Here is a 14,204-nt window from a genome sequence, read left to right on the forward strand (position 1 = left end):
AGGCAATGATGGACCATGTACGTCTGAATTCAGGGCCTGTCCTGTCTGTTTTTCTCCTCAGACCTTGGGCTGAGCTGACAGTTTCCCATCACTGCTTCTCACCAGCATCTTCCCAGTCCTCCCAGTGGCGCTGCTGGAGCTGACGGGAGTTTGGTTATGATTTAATCCAGGCTTTTAGAGGGGGGGAAAGAGAAAGTTTTGACAGTTCCATATATAGCCCTCTGACTCACCGATTTCATGTGTCGAACACCGAAGACGGGTTAAGTAGAATTAAGTTCTGGATTTGTTATAAATAGGGTTTAAGTAACATGAATATATTACATTTGCATGAAAATGTGGGCCTGATTCTCCAGCTTACCCCAGAGATTTTCATTGACGTTTGGGGGATGCCTGCAGGTGGGTGAGGTCAAATGAGACCCAGCCTGGTCTGGCCCTCCCTGCAGCCACTTTTTAACTGGCCCAGGTGAAAGAAAGAAATCTGTGTAAATATCGCTGAACTCAGGAAGGATTTACACTGGCTGCACAGCTCAGAATATGGCCCCTAGAATAGTTCAAGCAGTTTTAATTAGACCCCAAATCTTCAGCTGAAGAAATAATTTCTCCATGTCAGTCAGTGCTAAAAGTGTCTATTGAGTCAGGGAAGGTGGGTTAAAGTGAAAATTGCACCAAAACTTACTTTTTTTCTATTTCTTCTAGAAGATTATTGAATTCAGTTGTTGCAGATGATCCTGTCCCGCTCTGATTGCCATTCTGCTCAGCCCCAGCCAAAGGTCCATCACACAATGAAGCCACACTCACTCAAAGCAGTCTGACAGCGGAGCATTGTTTGGGTGAAAACAGTTCCCTTTAGGAAAATAAATGCTTCTACAATGAGTGTGACAGACACAGGCTCTACCAAATCAGATTCCTCCTCAATAGTTTAATTTACTCACTTGTTCACAGCTGAACAATTGGTCCATGGAGGAGGAATACAAAGATGAATGACACGGGGTGTGTTTTGAGGCTGGACTAGTCCAAGCCAAGGGAAACCAGAAAATTCTGCTCTCTTCCGCGAAAATCATTTCCAATTAAATGGATCAAGAGATCCTATCTGGAAGTAGCCTGGAACTTGTTGGCTGGCTTGTTAGCTCATCATAGTCTCCAGGATAACGGGGAGTCACAGTCTCAAGAGCCATGAGCTACTTGGGGATTTTGCTTGTTGCCTTGAACTAATCGCATGGATGCAGTTGTGCAAAGTGGGATGCAGACAATCCTCATCCCAGAGCTGAGTGAGCAACACCAGGGCTGCAGGACCCAGCACTGTGCTGCAACATCCAGCCTTCTCTTGTGCTTCTGCCCCAAGGGATCTCAGGATAGAATCAAAGTCTGCAGAGAGAAATGGGAACGGGTACCCTGAGGGTTTATAGCTATTGTGCACACACCAGCAGGAGGACATCACACCATGGACTTCGGGGATGTTTTCAGGGGCGGTTTTCAAATCATAAATCCTGGTGTTGTTCCCATTTGATCCCCAACCACGTTGTGGCGCAGAGATGCTGCCATGGCAACCAGCCCAGTGCCAGTTCTGTGATACCCAGGACCAGGTTCCAGGAGGCTCAGGACCAGCCGCTGGCCCTCCCTGCTCCATTCTGGGTCTCATTCTTCCCACACTTCCCACTGGAAACAGGGGATATTCCTTGGGAAAGCAGCAGCCTCATTGCCTTGACAGAGAGGAACAGCAGCGCCCTGCAGCAGGGTAAGCAGTGACTGCGGCATCAGGGGGACAGGGAGATACCCATGTGTGCTGGGGGCTGCAGGCTTCAGGATCAGCCCTTGTGCCCTCCCCAGCCACAGCCCCATGCAGTGAAGCACTCTACAGAAGTGATGCCTGCATATGATTGTTCCAATGCACTCCCCTGGGGCTCTGCCTGCTGGCATGAGAGGCCTTGGCCTTGCCGGGATTTCTATGGAAACCCAGGTACCATGCAGGATGGAAGAGCTGGAACCATCTGTTCTCCCCCTACTTATAAACTCGGTGAGAGGAGCACGTTTGGTGATGACATCACTACAAATGCTCTCCTTTTATTCATCACGCAACCATCTGTGGCGGATACATCACGTGCCAAGCGTGCAGGCGGGTGCTTGGGGCCAGGCAGGGTGGTGCAGCCTTGAACTTTGTGCCACCACCACCCCGACCCTGTAACCAGATTTCAGTTCTCCCCTTTGAAAACAGGTGGTCCCCAGGAAGGCTTCCTCCTCTCATCCCGAGGTCTCTGCAGAGCGAACTGTGGAGTTAGACAGGAAAAATGAAGGGCTCAAAGGTAAAAACTGAAGCAACATTCCAGCCTGGACTTCTCGGTGGAGACAGCATCCAACCTGCAGAGCTAAATGCCATGGTGTGAGCTGCACAGGGCCAGCCTTCCTGCCCCTGCCCCTTAGTACGGTGCTGTGTGACTGTAGGGGCTGACACCATCCTCTGCATCAGGCATGGATCCATACCCTGAGATTTGGATGCTGGGGGAGACCAGTACGTCAGTTGTTGGCATTGGTCGGGGCCAAGACCTTGCCCTGTGATGTGGCATGGGGAGAACTCATGGCTTGTTTGCCTGGCTCAGTGCTTAGGGTACTGACGGGTATCTTAGGTGGCAGAGAAGGGTTGGAGGTGGTGATGAGTAGCTGGGTATGTGTTAAAAAATTGAAGGTTGTGATGGCTTTAACCCTGAGTCCAAATGAACTGTAGCTTGTGTTTCCCAAAGTGACCAAACTCTCCCTTTCTGTGGCAGCTGAGAAGGTCCAGTTCGATGCACACACCCTCAGACTTCCCTGTGACAGAAAGGCAGGCTCAGGTGGAGATCTACAGGCTGCAGAAACAGCTCCAGATAGCCGTGGAGAAGAGAAAATCTTTTAGTGCCAACATAAAGCAACAAATACAAACTCAGGAGTGAGTGCAGCTTCACTGGGCTCTGTGGGCTTGGAAAGTCCATGCCAAGACCTCCTGGGGACCCCAGCACTGGGGTGGGACAGGGACCTACCCCAGCACTGCAGGAGGGATGTGCTTCATGCCATTTGTCATTCTATTTTTGCAGAAAAGAAATCCAGTCACTGAAGCAAGAACACAACGAGATGTCATTAACGCTGAGCAAGATCAGGTCCCTGAGAAATATGATTAATGATGACAGAAATTACATGGAGCTGAAATGCCTTCTGCAGACCAAGGATCAGTATGATTGTCTGATTAGAGACAGAAAAGCCCTGGTAGCTGAGCTGGACAGCGAGGTGAGAGCACTTGAACGACTCCCTTGCTCAGTATCGTACAGAAGAGCAGAGCCATGGGTGACTGGCAGCTGCTGGAAATGCTGCAGAGCTTTCCATAATGGCCCCATAATGGGAGCCCCATAGCAGGGTTAGCTTTCAGTTAGGACCTCAGGATCTCCTGGCTGTCGTAACAGTCCCACCAGCCTCATTGTTCTCTGACTACTTCATGCTTCTTGTGGATTTATTTCCACTGTCCGCTCCCCTGTTCTGCTAAACATTTTCTTCCACTCATTTGCGGGGCCAGTATGAGGACCACTGCCAAAAACTCATCCTTGTTGCCTGTTCCACCCTACACAGAGTGCTGCTGAGTTCAACACCTACCAAATTTCCCTCCAGATGAAGCTGCTTTTCCTTGGAGACATGAAAATAAAGCAATTTCTCTTTACAGTTTATGTTTCTGAGTGTGCAGAATGGGATCCTTTGGGATCAAAGCTGCTTCTATAACTGGGAGCTCGTTAAGGACACGGTTGCTGTAGCAGAGGTCAACAAAGGGTATTTTCTTTGGCTGAGTGTTCTGACAAAAATCCAGAATGTAAGGGCGGAGATTATACTTTCTTTTCTTTTTTTTTCGATTCTCTCTGTGCAGATCCTAGAGCTGCAAAAGAAGGTTGAGAGGCAAAACGTGATAACAGCAAAGGTGAAGCAAGCAAACTGCAGCAAATGGCTACAAAACCAGACTCAGACACTGGAGTTGCAACTGAACAATGTAAGCAAACGTTTTGCAGAGTTTTGGGGCCATGCTTTTTGATCAGTGCTAAGGGCGACGGTGCAGATGCATTTGGTTCTCACAAGCTGCGCAAAGGACTCAGCTTGTCCTCTGGCCTCACTGCTCCCAGAATATCTCAAAAGCTCCTTCAAGCTTGGTGACCCAAATGCAGCACTTGTTCCATGCCAAGAAGCCTGAAGGTCTGCACCTGTTTAGTGATAAAACTGGGCTGCCCAGAGCCACTTTACCTTGGACAATGCCAACATCAGGTCTCTGTTACGATCAGCCTGGCTCACTGGTGCCACAGATGATTTGCAAGGAGGACAGTGCAGGTCTTACATCCAATCTCTTTCTCTGTGTTTGTCCTAGCGCTGGTCTATGTCTTTCAGCAGAGATTCTGCACCAGCCAGAGCCCTTTTTCTTCCCTCTCCCCAGGTCACTGTGCATTTTGATACCATCCTGACCACCAATAATAAGCTCCAAGAAGAGATCAAAAACCTCCGAATCCAGAAAGCCACTTTGGACAATGTCTACTCAAAGCTCCATAAGCACCTGTCCCAGCAGAAAAGAAGGATGGACACTGCCATAGAGCAGGCCACACAGGCACACAAGCAGCGGTATGTGACCCCCTGAGTCACCTGCAGTTCAGCACCGAGGGCAATTTCAGTGACTGCTGTCAATGTGTAGAGAAACCATTATAAATCTGCCTAGGGCTGGGTGCTGTCTAAGGGTTGGATATATGGTCCCTGAAGAGACTGGTACTTCCAGGGTGGCACTTATTCCACCTATCCCAGATATTGCTCAGGATGGGGTGAATTGCGCCATGGAACTGTCTTTGCTCTGAGTCCCACCTGCCCTTACACGAGAACATGGAGCAGACGCCAGCTCTGTCCCGATATAGCCTGGATACAAGAATACAAATCCTTCTACCTTTGCTTATTTCCTCCAATTCATGATGCAATTCTCTGTGTGCAGGGTGGAGTACCTGGCAAGGATTTCAGCCATGAATGAAAGGCACAGCCAAAACACTGCCCAGTACAACATAGAGATGCAGGAGCGGGAACGGATCCGTGACCAGGAGAACAAGCTGAAAACCTTTGTGCTTGCCAAATATACAGATCGCTCTGAACTGGAGGAACAGGCCAAAAAGAAGGAAGGTATCACATGCAAGAAATCACCTGCAGCTGAGGCTGCAAACCAGGAGGCTGCAGCGTCGGCAAGGAGGCTGCTTGCTGCAGTTTGGAGCACTGCATCCCAAAGGCACAGTTTGGGGCAAGGAACACTGTGTGTCTTGGAGTGCCCTTGGTGCAGAACGAGGGAAGGGGAAGCAGGGAGGTGGTTCCTGTGTGCACCTATGGCTCCTTTTCCTTAGATTTAGGCCTTTTTTTTTAAGGTCCTGCTGTGTTTGCCCATTCCCAGGCAGACTGTGATCTCCCTGCCTAGTCTCTAGGCAGCTCTGTACCCCCTCTGTCCCAAGCTCACTATCTCCCCATCCATGGGCAGAAGAGCAAAAGTCACATACGGCTCAGCCCCTCTGTCTTCCTTCCAGCCTTGAAGGCAGCGGAGCGGTTGAAGCGGAGCCAAGGGGAGAGCTTTGAGAGCCAGGAGGTGACCTACAGGCGACTGCTGGAGCTGGCGGAGAATGGGGACATCGACCAGCTTGTGGATGGCTTTGTTGAAAAGGAGGGGAAGAACTTTGCCTACTTCAGCTACGCCACTGAGCTAAACAACGAGATGGAGAAGCTGCAGCAGAGGATCAAGAACCTCCAGGTCTGTTGCAGTCCTGCTCCCAGGCTCTCCACACCTACTGCAGAAAACACATCAGGCTGGGTTTGGGTTTTCCTCCTCCATGTGCCCAGCATTGCTGCCTACCCCAGGGCCTGGCTTACAGCCCATCTTAGAGGAAAGCAAAGGGCAGCCAAAAATACGACTCCAAGATGCAGAGGTGCTTGCTCAGAGCTAAAAGTGTCCCAATGCTGCCACCGTGTTTCCAGCAAAAGTATTGCAAAAGAAGGAGCTCCAGGAGACTGAGAGCCACGTCGGCTCTGTGTGGAGCAGGTTGGAACAACAAGAAATGCTGCCTGTTTTGGAGTGGTCCCCAGCGGGATCAGTTGGGGTATCCCTGATCCCAGGGCACAGGGGTTGTCCCCAGGCTCTGCTGTGCACGTCTGTTGGACAGGCAGCCACTGCTCCATCTATGTGCTTTTGTTTGCATAGAACGAAATCACGCTCTTCACAACTGACCAGGAGAATGCAGAGAGCAGCAGCCTTCATGTCCTGAAGGAGTTAGAGGTAGGATGGCTGGGATTTCCCCCGGCAGAGATAGTGGGTGCCTATCTGTCACAGAATTACGGAATGGTTGGGTTGGAAGGGAACTCAAATACCCCAGCCCCACCCCTGCCGTGTGCTGGCTGACCCCCACCAGCTCGGGCTGCCCTGGGTGCATCCGTGGCCTTGGGCACCTCCAGGGATGGGGCACCCACAGCTCTGTGCAGCAGTGCCAGGGCCTTACCACCCTCTCAGTGAAAGTCTGGTCCTGTCAATTCTGCTCTGGAAAATGGCTGGAAAAACATGGGCAGAAAAGGGCTCTGTCTCAAATTTTGATGGCAGCAGAGATCCTGCCAGCCCTGGTTTCCAAAGCCTGGGGTCTTCTCTGCAACATGGAGAGTGTGAGATCTCCTTCGTAGATTCTTTCCCCCACAGAGATGGGAGCATCCCAAAGCCTCTCCTGGGATGTTTCCAGTTTCCAAACTGGAAATGGCCTGCACTGGGGTGGGAGGAAAGAGCAGAGGGCGGTTGTGACACCTCTCAGAACCTTTGCTGATAGGAAGAGCTCAGTCAAAACACCGAGAAAGCCAATGACTATGAAGACAGATGCAAAGAAAGCAGCAAAGTCCTCGGCCAGCTCAAATCTGCCATCGAAGTCGTGTTCAAAGAGAACAACTGCGATGCTACGAGGATCAGGGAGCAGCTTGGAGACAAGGGGCAGATCACAGACCTGAATCTGATGCAGTATTTAGGTGGGTTGTGGTTGTCCTATGTGATCTGTGCCTCTGTGTCTCCCCTCCCCTCAGTCTTTTTAATTTTCAGCCATTTTTTATCTCCCTGATGCATCGCGCCCTTGCAGAGTGAATTTGGGATGTCCATGCAAACTCATGAGCCAACCTGGCTACGTACACATCCCCAGGCCCCATCTTGGCTCTGGGCATGGGGCGCAGCCTTGGGACCTGGTCCCTGAGAAGAACACCCATCTGATGGCACCACCTGAGGGAAACCTTGTTGGGGAATGTTTGTGGGCTCCATGCTCCTTCCCACTCAGGTCTGGTGGAGAAGAAGACCAACGAGCTGCTGCTGATGGAGTCAATCCTGCTCTACGCGGAGTCTGACGGCTCACTGACGGCCCAGTCCTTTGACAACCCTCTGCTGGGTGGCACCAAGCTCCTTCGTGGCATGGAGCGGTCCCACCTCTGCCCACCACCCCCAGCCCTGCTGGGCACCATCGACGCCACTGATGCCTGTGAGTGTGTGAGGGGGGAAGGAGGGACCACGCCCTTGCTGTCAACCAATCTGCGGTGCCCTCCTGGCAGCCCAGCCAATCCCCTGCCAGCACCATTGCTTGCTGGCCAATCCTGGCCAGCCTGCTCCACCCTGATGGGTATGGCAGCCATGTGGCCAGATGTGTGAGTGGGTGGCCATTTTCTTCTGCAGTCGAGGCACCGCTGGACCACAAGCAGCTGCAAGAGCTGCTTCTCCCAAAATATGAGAAGGAGCAAGGCAGTGCTGCCAGAGCGGGCAAGAAGGGGAGGAACGACATCAAGACATGACAGCCCGGTGGTGCTGAGTTAAATAAACAGACCTGTCCTGTCCCCATACCTCTGTGCCCCTGCAGTGCCCAACCCACCACAGCCATTGTTCCATCTCCTGGATGGAGCCCAGTGCTTCAAGAGCTCTGTGGGTAATAACTCAGCACGGCTTTTCCCGCTGCTGATAGCAGCTGCTGCCCTGGGATGGGACAGTGTCCTTCCAGCTGTCACCACATCACACCACACCACACTGATGCATCCAGCACTGCTCACACACCGGCAGTTGTATTTCCTCTCTCCAAAATGCACTTTATTGTGTGTCATTGCTGTTCTGGGTTATTATCCCCATGAAGAACAGCTCTGCAGCTCCAGGGAGAGGGATAAAGGTACCCATGGTGTGACCCACGCAGAGGTGATCCCACAGTGCCAGCCCCAGCACTGAGCGCATGGGTTAGTCCTTCTCCTCTCCGTGCGTGATGACATGGACGAGGTTTTTGTAGTCGAGGTTGCCAGAGACGTCTGGAGGGAAGGCAGCAAACATCTGATCGATCTGCAGGAAAGAGCCGTGGTGAAAACTGGGCACAGGAGGGTTTTGGGAGCTGGGGCTCAGGGCTCAGCCATGTGATGGTTTGCACAAGCTTTAGTGTGCCTGTCCCCATCCTGCAGCTGTGCTGACCCAAGGGAATGAAGAGGTGCAAGCATTCATAGAATATCCCGAGTTGGAAGGGACCCATAAGGTTCACTGAGTCCAACTCCTGGCCCCAGCTCTCTTGCACCCTGCTCCTGCTCAGCAAAACTGCTTTGAGTTGAGAGGCAGCCAGTGGGGCTCTGGTAGGATGCCATTGCTTGGTTGAGTGGGATTTCTTGGAAACCTGATTTTGCCTGCTCTGCTATTCCCTGTTACATGGGAAACTGGGACCCCAAGCTGAGCACTAGGAGAGGCAAGAGGACCCAGAACCAAAGCAGCAAGTTCAACCCCTGGGCACGGGCAGGGATGGAGGGTGGGGGGCAGGAGCACGTACCTCTTCCTGGGAAAACCTCTCGCCCTGCGTCATCAGCATTTCTTTGATGCTGCAAACAAGAGAGTGTGGTGGGTAGCGGGGAGGCCTCAGTGCAAACCCTCCCTCCCCTTAAGCTCCCCTACACTCACTAGGCAGATTTCAGCCCTTTGCCCTCTGGATCAAACACCTTGAATGCGTTCAGGATCGTCTCCTCTGGATCAGCACCTGTGGGCAGCACATTCATCACCATTGGAAGCAGTGGAAGAAGCAGCCAGGAGGAACCTCCTGCTTCCCACAACCCCCTTAGGAAATACAGCGGGATTTAGAAGGTGGAGGAAATATGGTGGAATTTAGAAGGTTTGGGGTTCTGCCTGAATGCTGACCCCCCTCATCCCTCCTGTTTCGGCCCCTGTGTGTGGTGACATGGAGAGGAGCTGACACAGAGTTGTGGTGTGCCCACAGAGCAGGCTGTGTCACCTCCTCCCTGGCATCCAGTGCATATCTAATCTTTTGTGTGTATTTATAGAGCTCCAGGCGGAGGCCCCTGGGGCCATGAGGCCTCCAGGAGATCTGCGGGGAGGCTGCATGCCTCAGCTTGCGTAAGTGACAGGGGATGCAGCTGGGTCACAGTCACACAGGGCACTGCAGGATCTCCTGTCCCCTCTTTCTGTGGGGACAGCAGCATCACGGCTGGATGCTTGTCTTGAATGGCCGTGGAAACTGAGGCACAGAGACCTGCTCCTACCCAGCTTTGCTTAGACCCCCTCTGTGCCATTCCTGGGCTCTGCACACTGTGATCAGTACTACCTGCATTTCCCCTGCCTGCTCCCACCTGACATCTGCAGACCCTTGGGGTCTCACCCTTAGGGAATGGAGGCCCCAGGAGCTGAGTGGCATCCCCATATGGGACAGGACACAGTGGTGGTGTGAGGTGAGCACCTGCTGACCCCACCCCTGCTCCCTGGGTTCCCTCTTACCCTTGAGTTTCTCCCCAAACATGGTGAGGAACACGGTGAAGTTGATTGGGCCAGGTGCCTCCTTGATCATCTCATCAATCTCCTCATTTTTCACATTCAGGCGCCCTAAGAAAGAGCAGTGTTGGATGAATGTCACAACCAGCTGCAAACACGAGAGACTGAGCTGCACTGCTTAATTCCCCTGCCCCACTGTCCTATGGGTTAGCCTGCTGCAGTCCTCTTTAGAAGACATTTTGGGGCAAAAATACCAGTACTATGGGCTCTCCTGAACCTGGTGACCTTGTCACTGCTGTAATGACTGTGGGAGCTGTACCTGAACCTGGCTATATATGGGTGAAATGAACAGGTCTGAAAGCCTGCATCCTTTTACCTGAGTTTGGGTGATCTTTGGAACAGGCCCATCACCAGTTTGTGCTGGCCTCAGTGACGAGAGAGCCCAGCTTGTGGCTTCACAGCTTCCCATGAGCCCTGTAGATCCTCCCAGTGCCTACAAACTCAAGGATGCTGCAGTATGGGAACATTCAGGTGCTTATTCAAGAGAGAACGAAGGGAGCACTTGGCTCTGGATAATCCAGGTGCAGGTTCTCTCTAGTACCTACAGGGTCAAACACCAGCTGCTCTGTGAGTTGCTCTGATTCACCATGCTAACAAAAACGGTTTGGGGTCAGGTTTTCAGCAAAACACACATGAGATGCAGTTAACCACCAGGGCTTGGCTAAACGAGGACTCACAGCTGGTTTCGCACTTAGCTGGTCTAATGTGGTCAGAGCTGCTGGGGAGGAGAGGCTTCTAAAAAGGGGCTCACCGAGTGCAGCAAATGTATCTCTCAGGTCTGCCTTGTCGATGAAGCCATCTCGGTTCTGATCCATGATGGTGAATGCCTGGAAGCAGAAGAGGAGGTCAGGGAGCACAGGGAGAGCCCTCAGCCTTTGCAAAAGCTTTAGCACCCCGCACCCCTGGGTGCTGTGGGGTGACGGCTTCCTACATCAGCCCAACCCCAAAGCTGTGCCTTGCCCAAAGCCCTCTCACACCAAGATGGGATCAAACTGGGAGGAGATCTGGAGCTGCCAACCATGGGAGCAAGCTCACAGGATGCTCTGAGGCGGCTCCATATTTAACAATGTCACTGAGTTGTTATTCTCACTTTTAAAATACAGCAACTCAAAAATGGGCACTCTGCCTCTTATTGCAAGCCAGCTGTCACCGTTCTCAAAGCACTGAGGAAAGAGACGAAGGTCACATTATATCAAGGGCCCCCGGTTGTTTCTATGCAATCCACCTACCTCTTTGAATTCCTGGATCTGGGCCTGCTCGAACATAGAGAAGACATTGGAATTCGCACCTTCAATCCTCTTCTTGGCTTTCTTGGGTGCCTGCGGGGTTCAAGTATGTAGCACTCACTTACTGTCTTTTTATGGTGTGGAATAAAAGCATTGAACCACCCTGTGCTTAGTCATAAGTCCTTCACAGCAGCACTTCGTAAGAAGTCCTTCATGGCAGAGTGGAGCCAGTGCCTGCTCAGTCCCTGGGTGTTTGGTGATTCCCCACGTGCTGCTCAGGAGCTGTGGGCACGTGCAGCACTCTGAGCTGCTGAGGAGCATTAAGATTTCTGCTCAAAGTACAGCTCCGTCTTTGCTTTCCTGACTAATTTTGCCAAATAAGTCGGAGCAGAAAGGAGCTGGATTTCCAATTTCTGCTTTCTCAGCTGTGGTGGATAAAGGAGTTGAGCCCAGGCTGAGATCTGCCCAGGCTCAGGGTCAGGAACGTGCTGCTGGCATTACACATAGGGCTGTGGTCATTGCACGTCTCCTTCTTGCTCTGAGCCTCTCACTAAGAACAAAGCGCTAATTAATGTATTTGCATATTTAAAAAAATGCCATCTCCTTGCAGTGAGGTTTGAATCAACCAGAAATGCCCTCACTTTTGGTCACACACATCCCTGCAGCTTTTCCCCTTCCAAAAATTAGGATTCTACCAAGAGGAAACAGAGCAGGAGGGCTTCAGGGGAGAGAATTGCCCTTCTCCTAGCTGCATGGGGGAAGGGAGAAGACAGCATTTGCCCCTAGATGGCCTCTCTCTGTTAGGAAGTTCTGCTCAGTGCCACCAGTGTGGGGGACATCTCTCTGCCCTCACCTGCCCCCACAGATCCCTGCAGGATGCTCTGCGCCTGCTTACCCCAATGTGGGGCTTACCCCTGCTTACCCCTTGGCCATCAGATCCCGATGCTTCCCTCACTCCCTGCCCACTAATGCCATCCCAATGAGAACACAGTACCACAGGCTCTGCCTGTTCCCTTTGTGGCTCCCAGCACTCACCATGGCTTCGCACAGGCGCTGGTGGTGCTGCAGGAGGAATCTCAGAGGCAGTCCCTCTGCTCCCCTGGGCTGAAACAATAAATACGCCCCATTCCAGGCTAAAAATAGCCCCATGCCCACTTTTGGCTGTAATAGGTAAACCAGCCACCCCCGACCCTCTTGTCTCTGACTTTCTCCTCCTCTAATCTGGAATAACAGCTTGCTGTTGTCACTGGCCGATGTGACATGTGAGACACAGAGGCTTTCAAGGTTAGCAACGCACCAGGAGGCCCAGCAGCTCCCACGCGGGAGATGCTGCCCGGCCGGCACCGGACCAATTCCACCTGCGTTTGTCACTCGAGTGGGCAGGAGCTGTGCTCTTCCCCTCTGCTGGGCTGCTCCAAGGGGACATGACCCAGCACTGTGTCCCCACACCACGGTGCTGTGCCTCCCCTTTGCTTCAGGGTGGAAGTGCCCCCATGTCCTTCACAGTGGAGGAACTGTCCTACATTCCCCCACACCCAAGGGACAGGAACATTTTGCCAAGCATCTCTGGGAGCCTGCATGCTCCTCTGCAGCATCTGCATGGGAAAACTGAGCTCTGCTTGACTGCTAGAGAAGGAGGAGCCCTGGATACAGTGGGGACACAACACCTGTGATGTTCCAACAGCCAGAGCCCATCCAAAAGGTGCTGGGCAAGGCTGGGGGTGGATGCTGAGCTCCCACAGCACAGGGATCCTCTGTGTCACCCCCCGCTGGGGCAGCTGTCACCCACTTAAGCCAAGCGCTTGCTCAGCCTGGGCTCTGCCATTAACTCTCCCTATCCCAGCTGCAGGTGGATTGGGTCCGTGTGTGTTTTGCCTTTTGTATTTTTAGGCATGCTGAGGTTGATATGAGAACGGGGAGGGCTGGGACATGGCTGGGAACAAAAGGGGCCTTGAAAGTGGATCCTGGAGCTCAGGGTTCTGTCCAGACACTGCCCTTGTTCCTCCAGAGGACACGAATGCCACAGTTGATCCCTGGCACTCGTACCTCCACCCTGCTCCAGCAGTCATAGCCTTGCCTGAATGAGGCTTATGCTAAGGCTGCAGTGGATTCTGGGATGTTTTCTGGGGTCTATCTGAGCCAAAAGATAAAGGAAAGAGTAGAGAGGAGCAGAGCAGGGCGAGGAGCAGCCCAGGGCACGCGGGCATGGCCGGGATCAATCACAGCACAGGCCTTCCCCCCGCCAACTCCGGCTGAATCCATCGGCCAGCTAAGCCCAATTACCTTAATTTGTGGCATTAAGGAAAAATCCATAAGCATCAGGGAAGTGATGTGCAGTGGTTTAACGGGACTGGTCGCCCATGGAGCCGCTGGCGCCGCTTGGGTGCTGCCCATTGCTGACTGCGCATCCATGCTGGGGCAGTACAGGAGGCAGCCCTGGGGCTAGGGGAGAATTCCTAAATTGTATTGTTTTGGGGAGCGTGGAAGAAGTTAGACTTTGTCCCATCCCTACTGAGTGCCCATCTCTGAGTGGGGGCTTCGAAAGGACTTCTGGGTGCAAAAAGGCTGAGCACAGCCCCAGAACTCCGGGAGGGGATGAGGTGCAGATGGCTGCGCGTGTTCTGCTGTCGTTTGTAAGACGGTGCATCTGCTCTGCTGTGCACTTCTCACTGACAGACATCCTCTGTGCTTCATGGGCCAGATCCTGCCCATGGTGAGGAGTGGGGTCTGACCTGGGGATGGAGCTGGCTGCAGTGTGCTTGTCTCTTCCCTGCTGTGGGCGCTGGGGACATAGCAACACCCAGGACAAAATATCTATGTGGATACGTATGGATATATGTATACATATAGAGCTCTGTAATGAACAAAAGAACCACTGGAAAGTGGTTGCAGCCTGTGAATGAATGGATGTCAGGGAATAATGCACCTGTCTGTGCAATGGCAAAATCAAGCATCGTCCCCGCTTATCTGCCCAAGAGCCTGTGTTTGACATGAAAAAGCCTTTCTAATTAATAGGACAGCCCCTCTTGAGCTCGATAAAAAATGGAGTCAAAAGGATTTGATTAACCCCAGCTCCCTGCAAGGCGCCTGAGCCTGACGCGTGCCCACAGCCAATAATGGGGACCCCCAGCACCAGAACTGCT

At 52.5% G+C, this 14,204-nt stretch overlaps 2 protein-coding genes across 3 annotated transcripts; one reads left to right on the forward strand and one right to left on the reverse strand.

The window, feature by feature from the left end:
* Positions 980 to 7,865, forward strand: CCDC63 (coiled-coil domain containing 63). 2 transcript variants are annotated; one of them, XM_021412921.1, is made up of 12 exons: positions 980 to 1,735; positions 2,194 to 2,300; positions 2,763 to 2,920; positions 3,066 to 3,255; positions 3,881 to 4,000; positions 4,436 to 4,617; positions 4,976 to 5,157; positions 5,550 to 5,770; positions 6,218 to 6,292; positions 6,828 to 7,020; positions 7,320 to 7,517; positions 7,709 to 7,865. In XM_021412921.1, exons 2-12 carry the CDS (start codon positions 2,286 to 2,288, stop codon positions 7,822 to 7,824), a joined length of 1,650 nt encoding a protein of 549 aa, XP_021268596.1. In that variant the 5' UTR covers positions 980 to 1,735; positions 2,194 to 2,285; the 3' UTR covers positions 7,825 to 7,865. The 2 variants fall into 2 exon arrangements, with proteins under 2 accessions (XP_021268596.1, XP_021268595.1); XM_021412920.1 differs by having other exon boundaries at positions 2,213 to 2,300.
* On the reverse strand, positions 8,009 to 12,275 carry MYL2 (myosin light chain 2). The gene is made up of 7 exons (XM_021413062.1): positions 12,097 to 12,275; positions 11,065 to 11,154; positions 10,587 to 10,662; positions 9,782 to 9,886; positions 8,954 to 9,029; positions 8,826 to 8,874; positions 8,009 to 8,353 (listed from the first exon to the last, which is right to left on the reverse strand). The coding sequence occupies exons 1-7, from the start codon at positions 12,208 to 12,210 to the stop codon at positions 8,255 to 8,257; spliced, it is 609 nt and encodes a 202-aa protein (XP_021268737.1). The 5' UTR covers positions 12,211 to 12,275; the 3' UTR covers positions 8,009 to 8,254.

The sequence above is a fragment of the Numida meleagris genome, chromosome 14, assembly GCF_002078875.1.
Source record: "Numida meleagris isolate 19003 breed g44 Domestic line chromosome 14, NumMel1.0, whole genome shotgun sequence".
Classification (NCBI taxonomy): Eukaryota; Metazoa; Chordata; class Aves; order Galliformes; family Numididae; genus Numida; species Numida meleagris.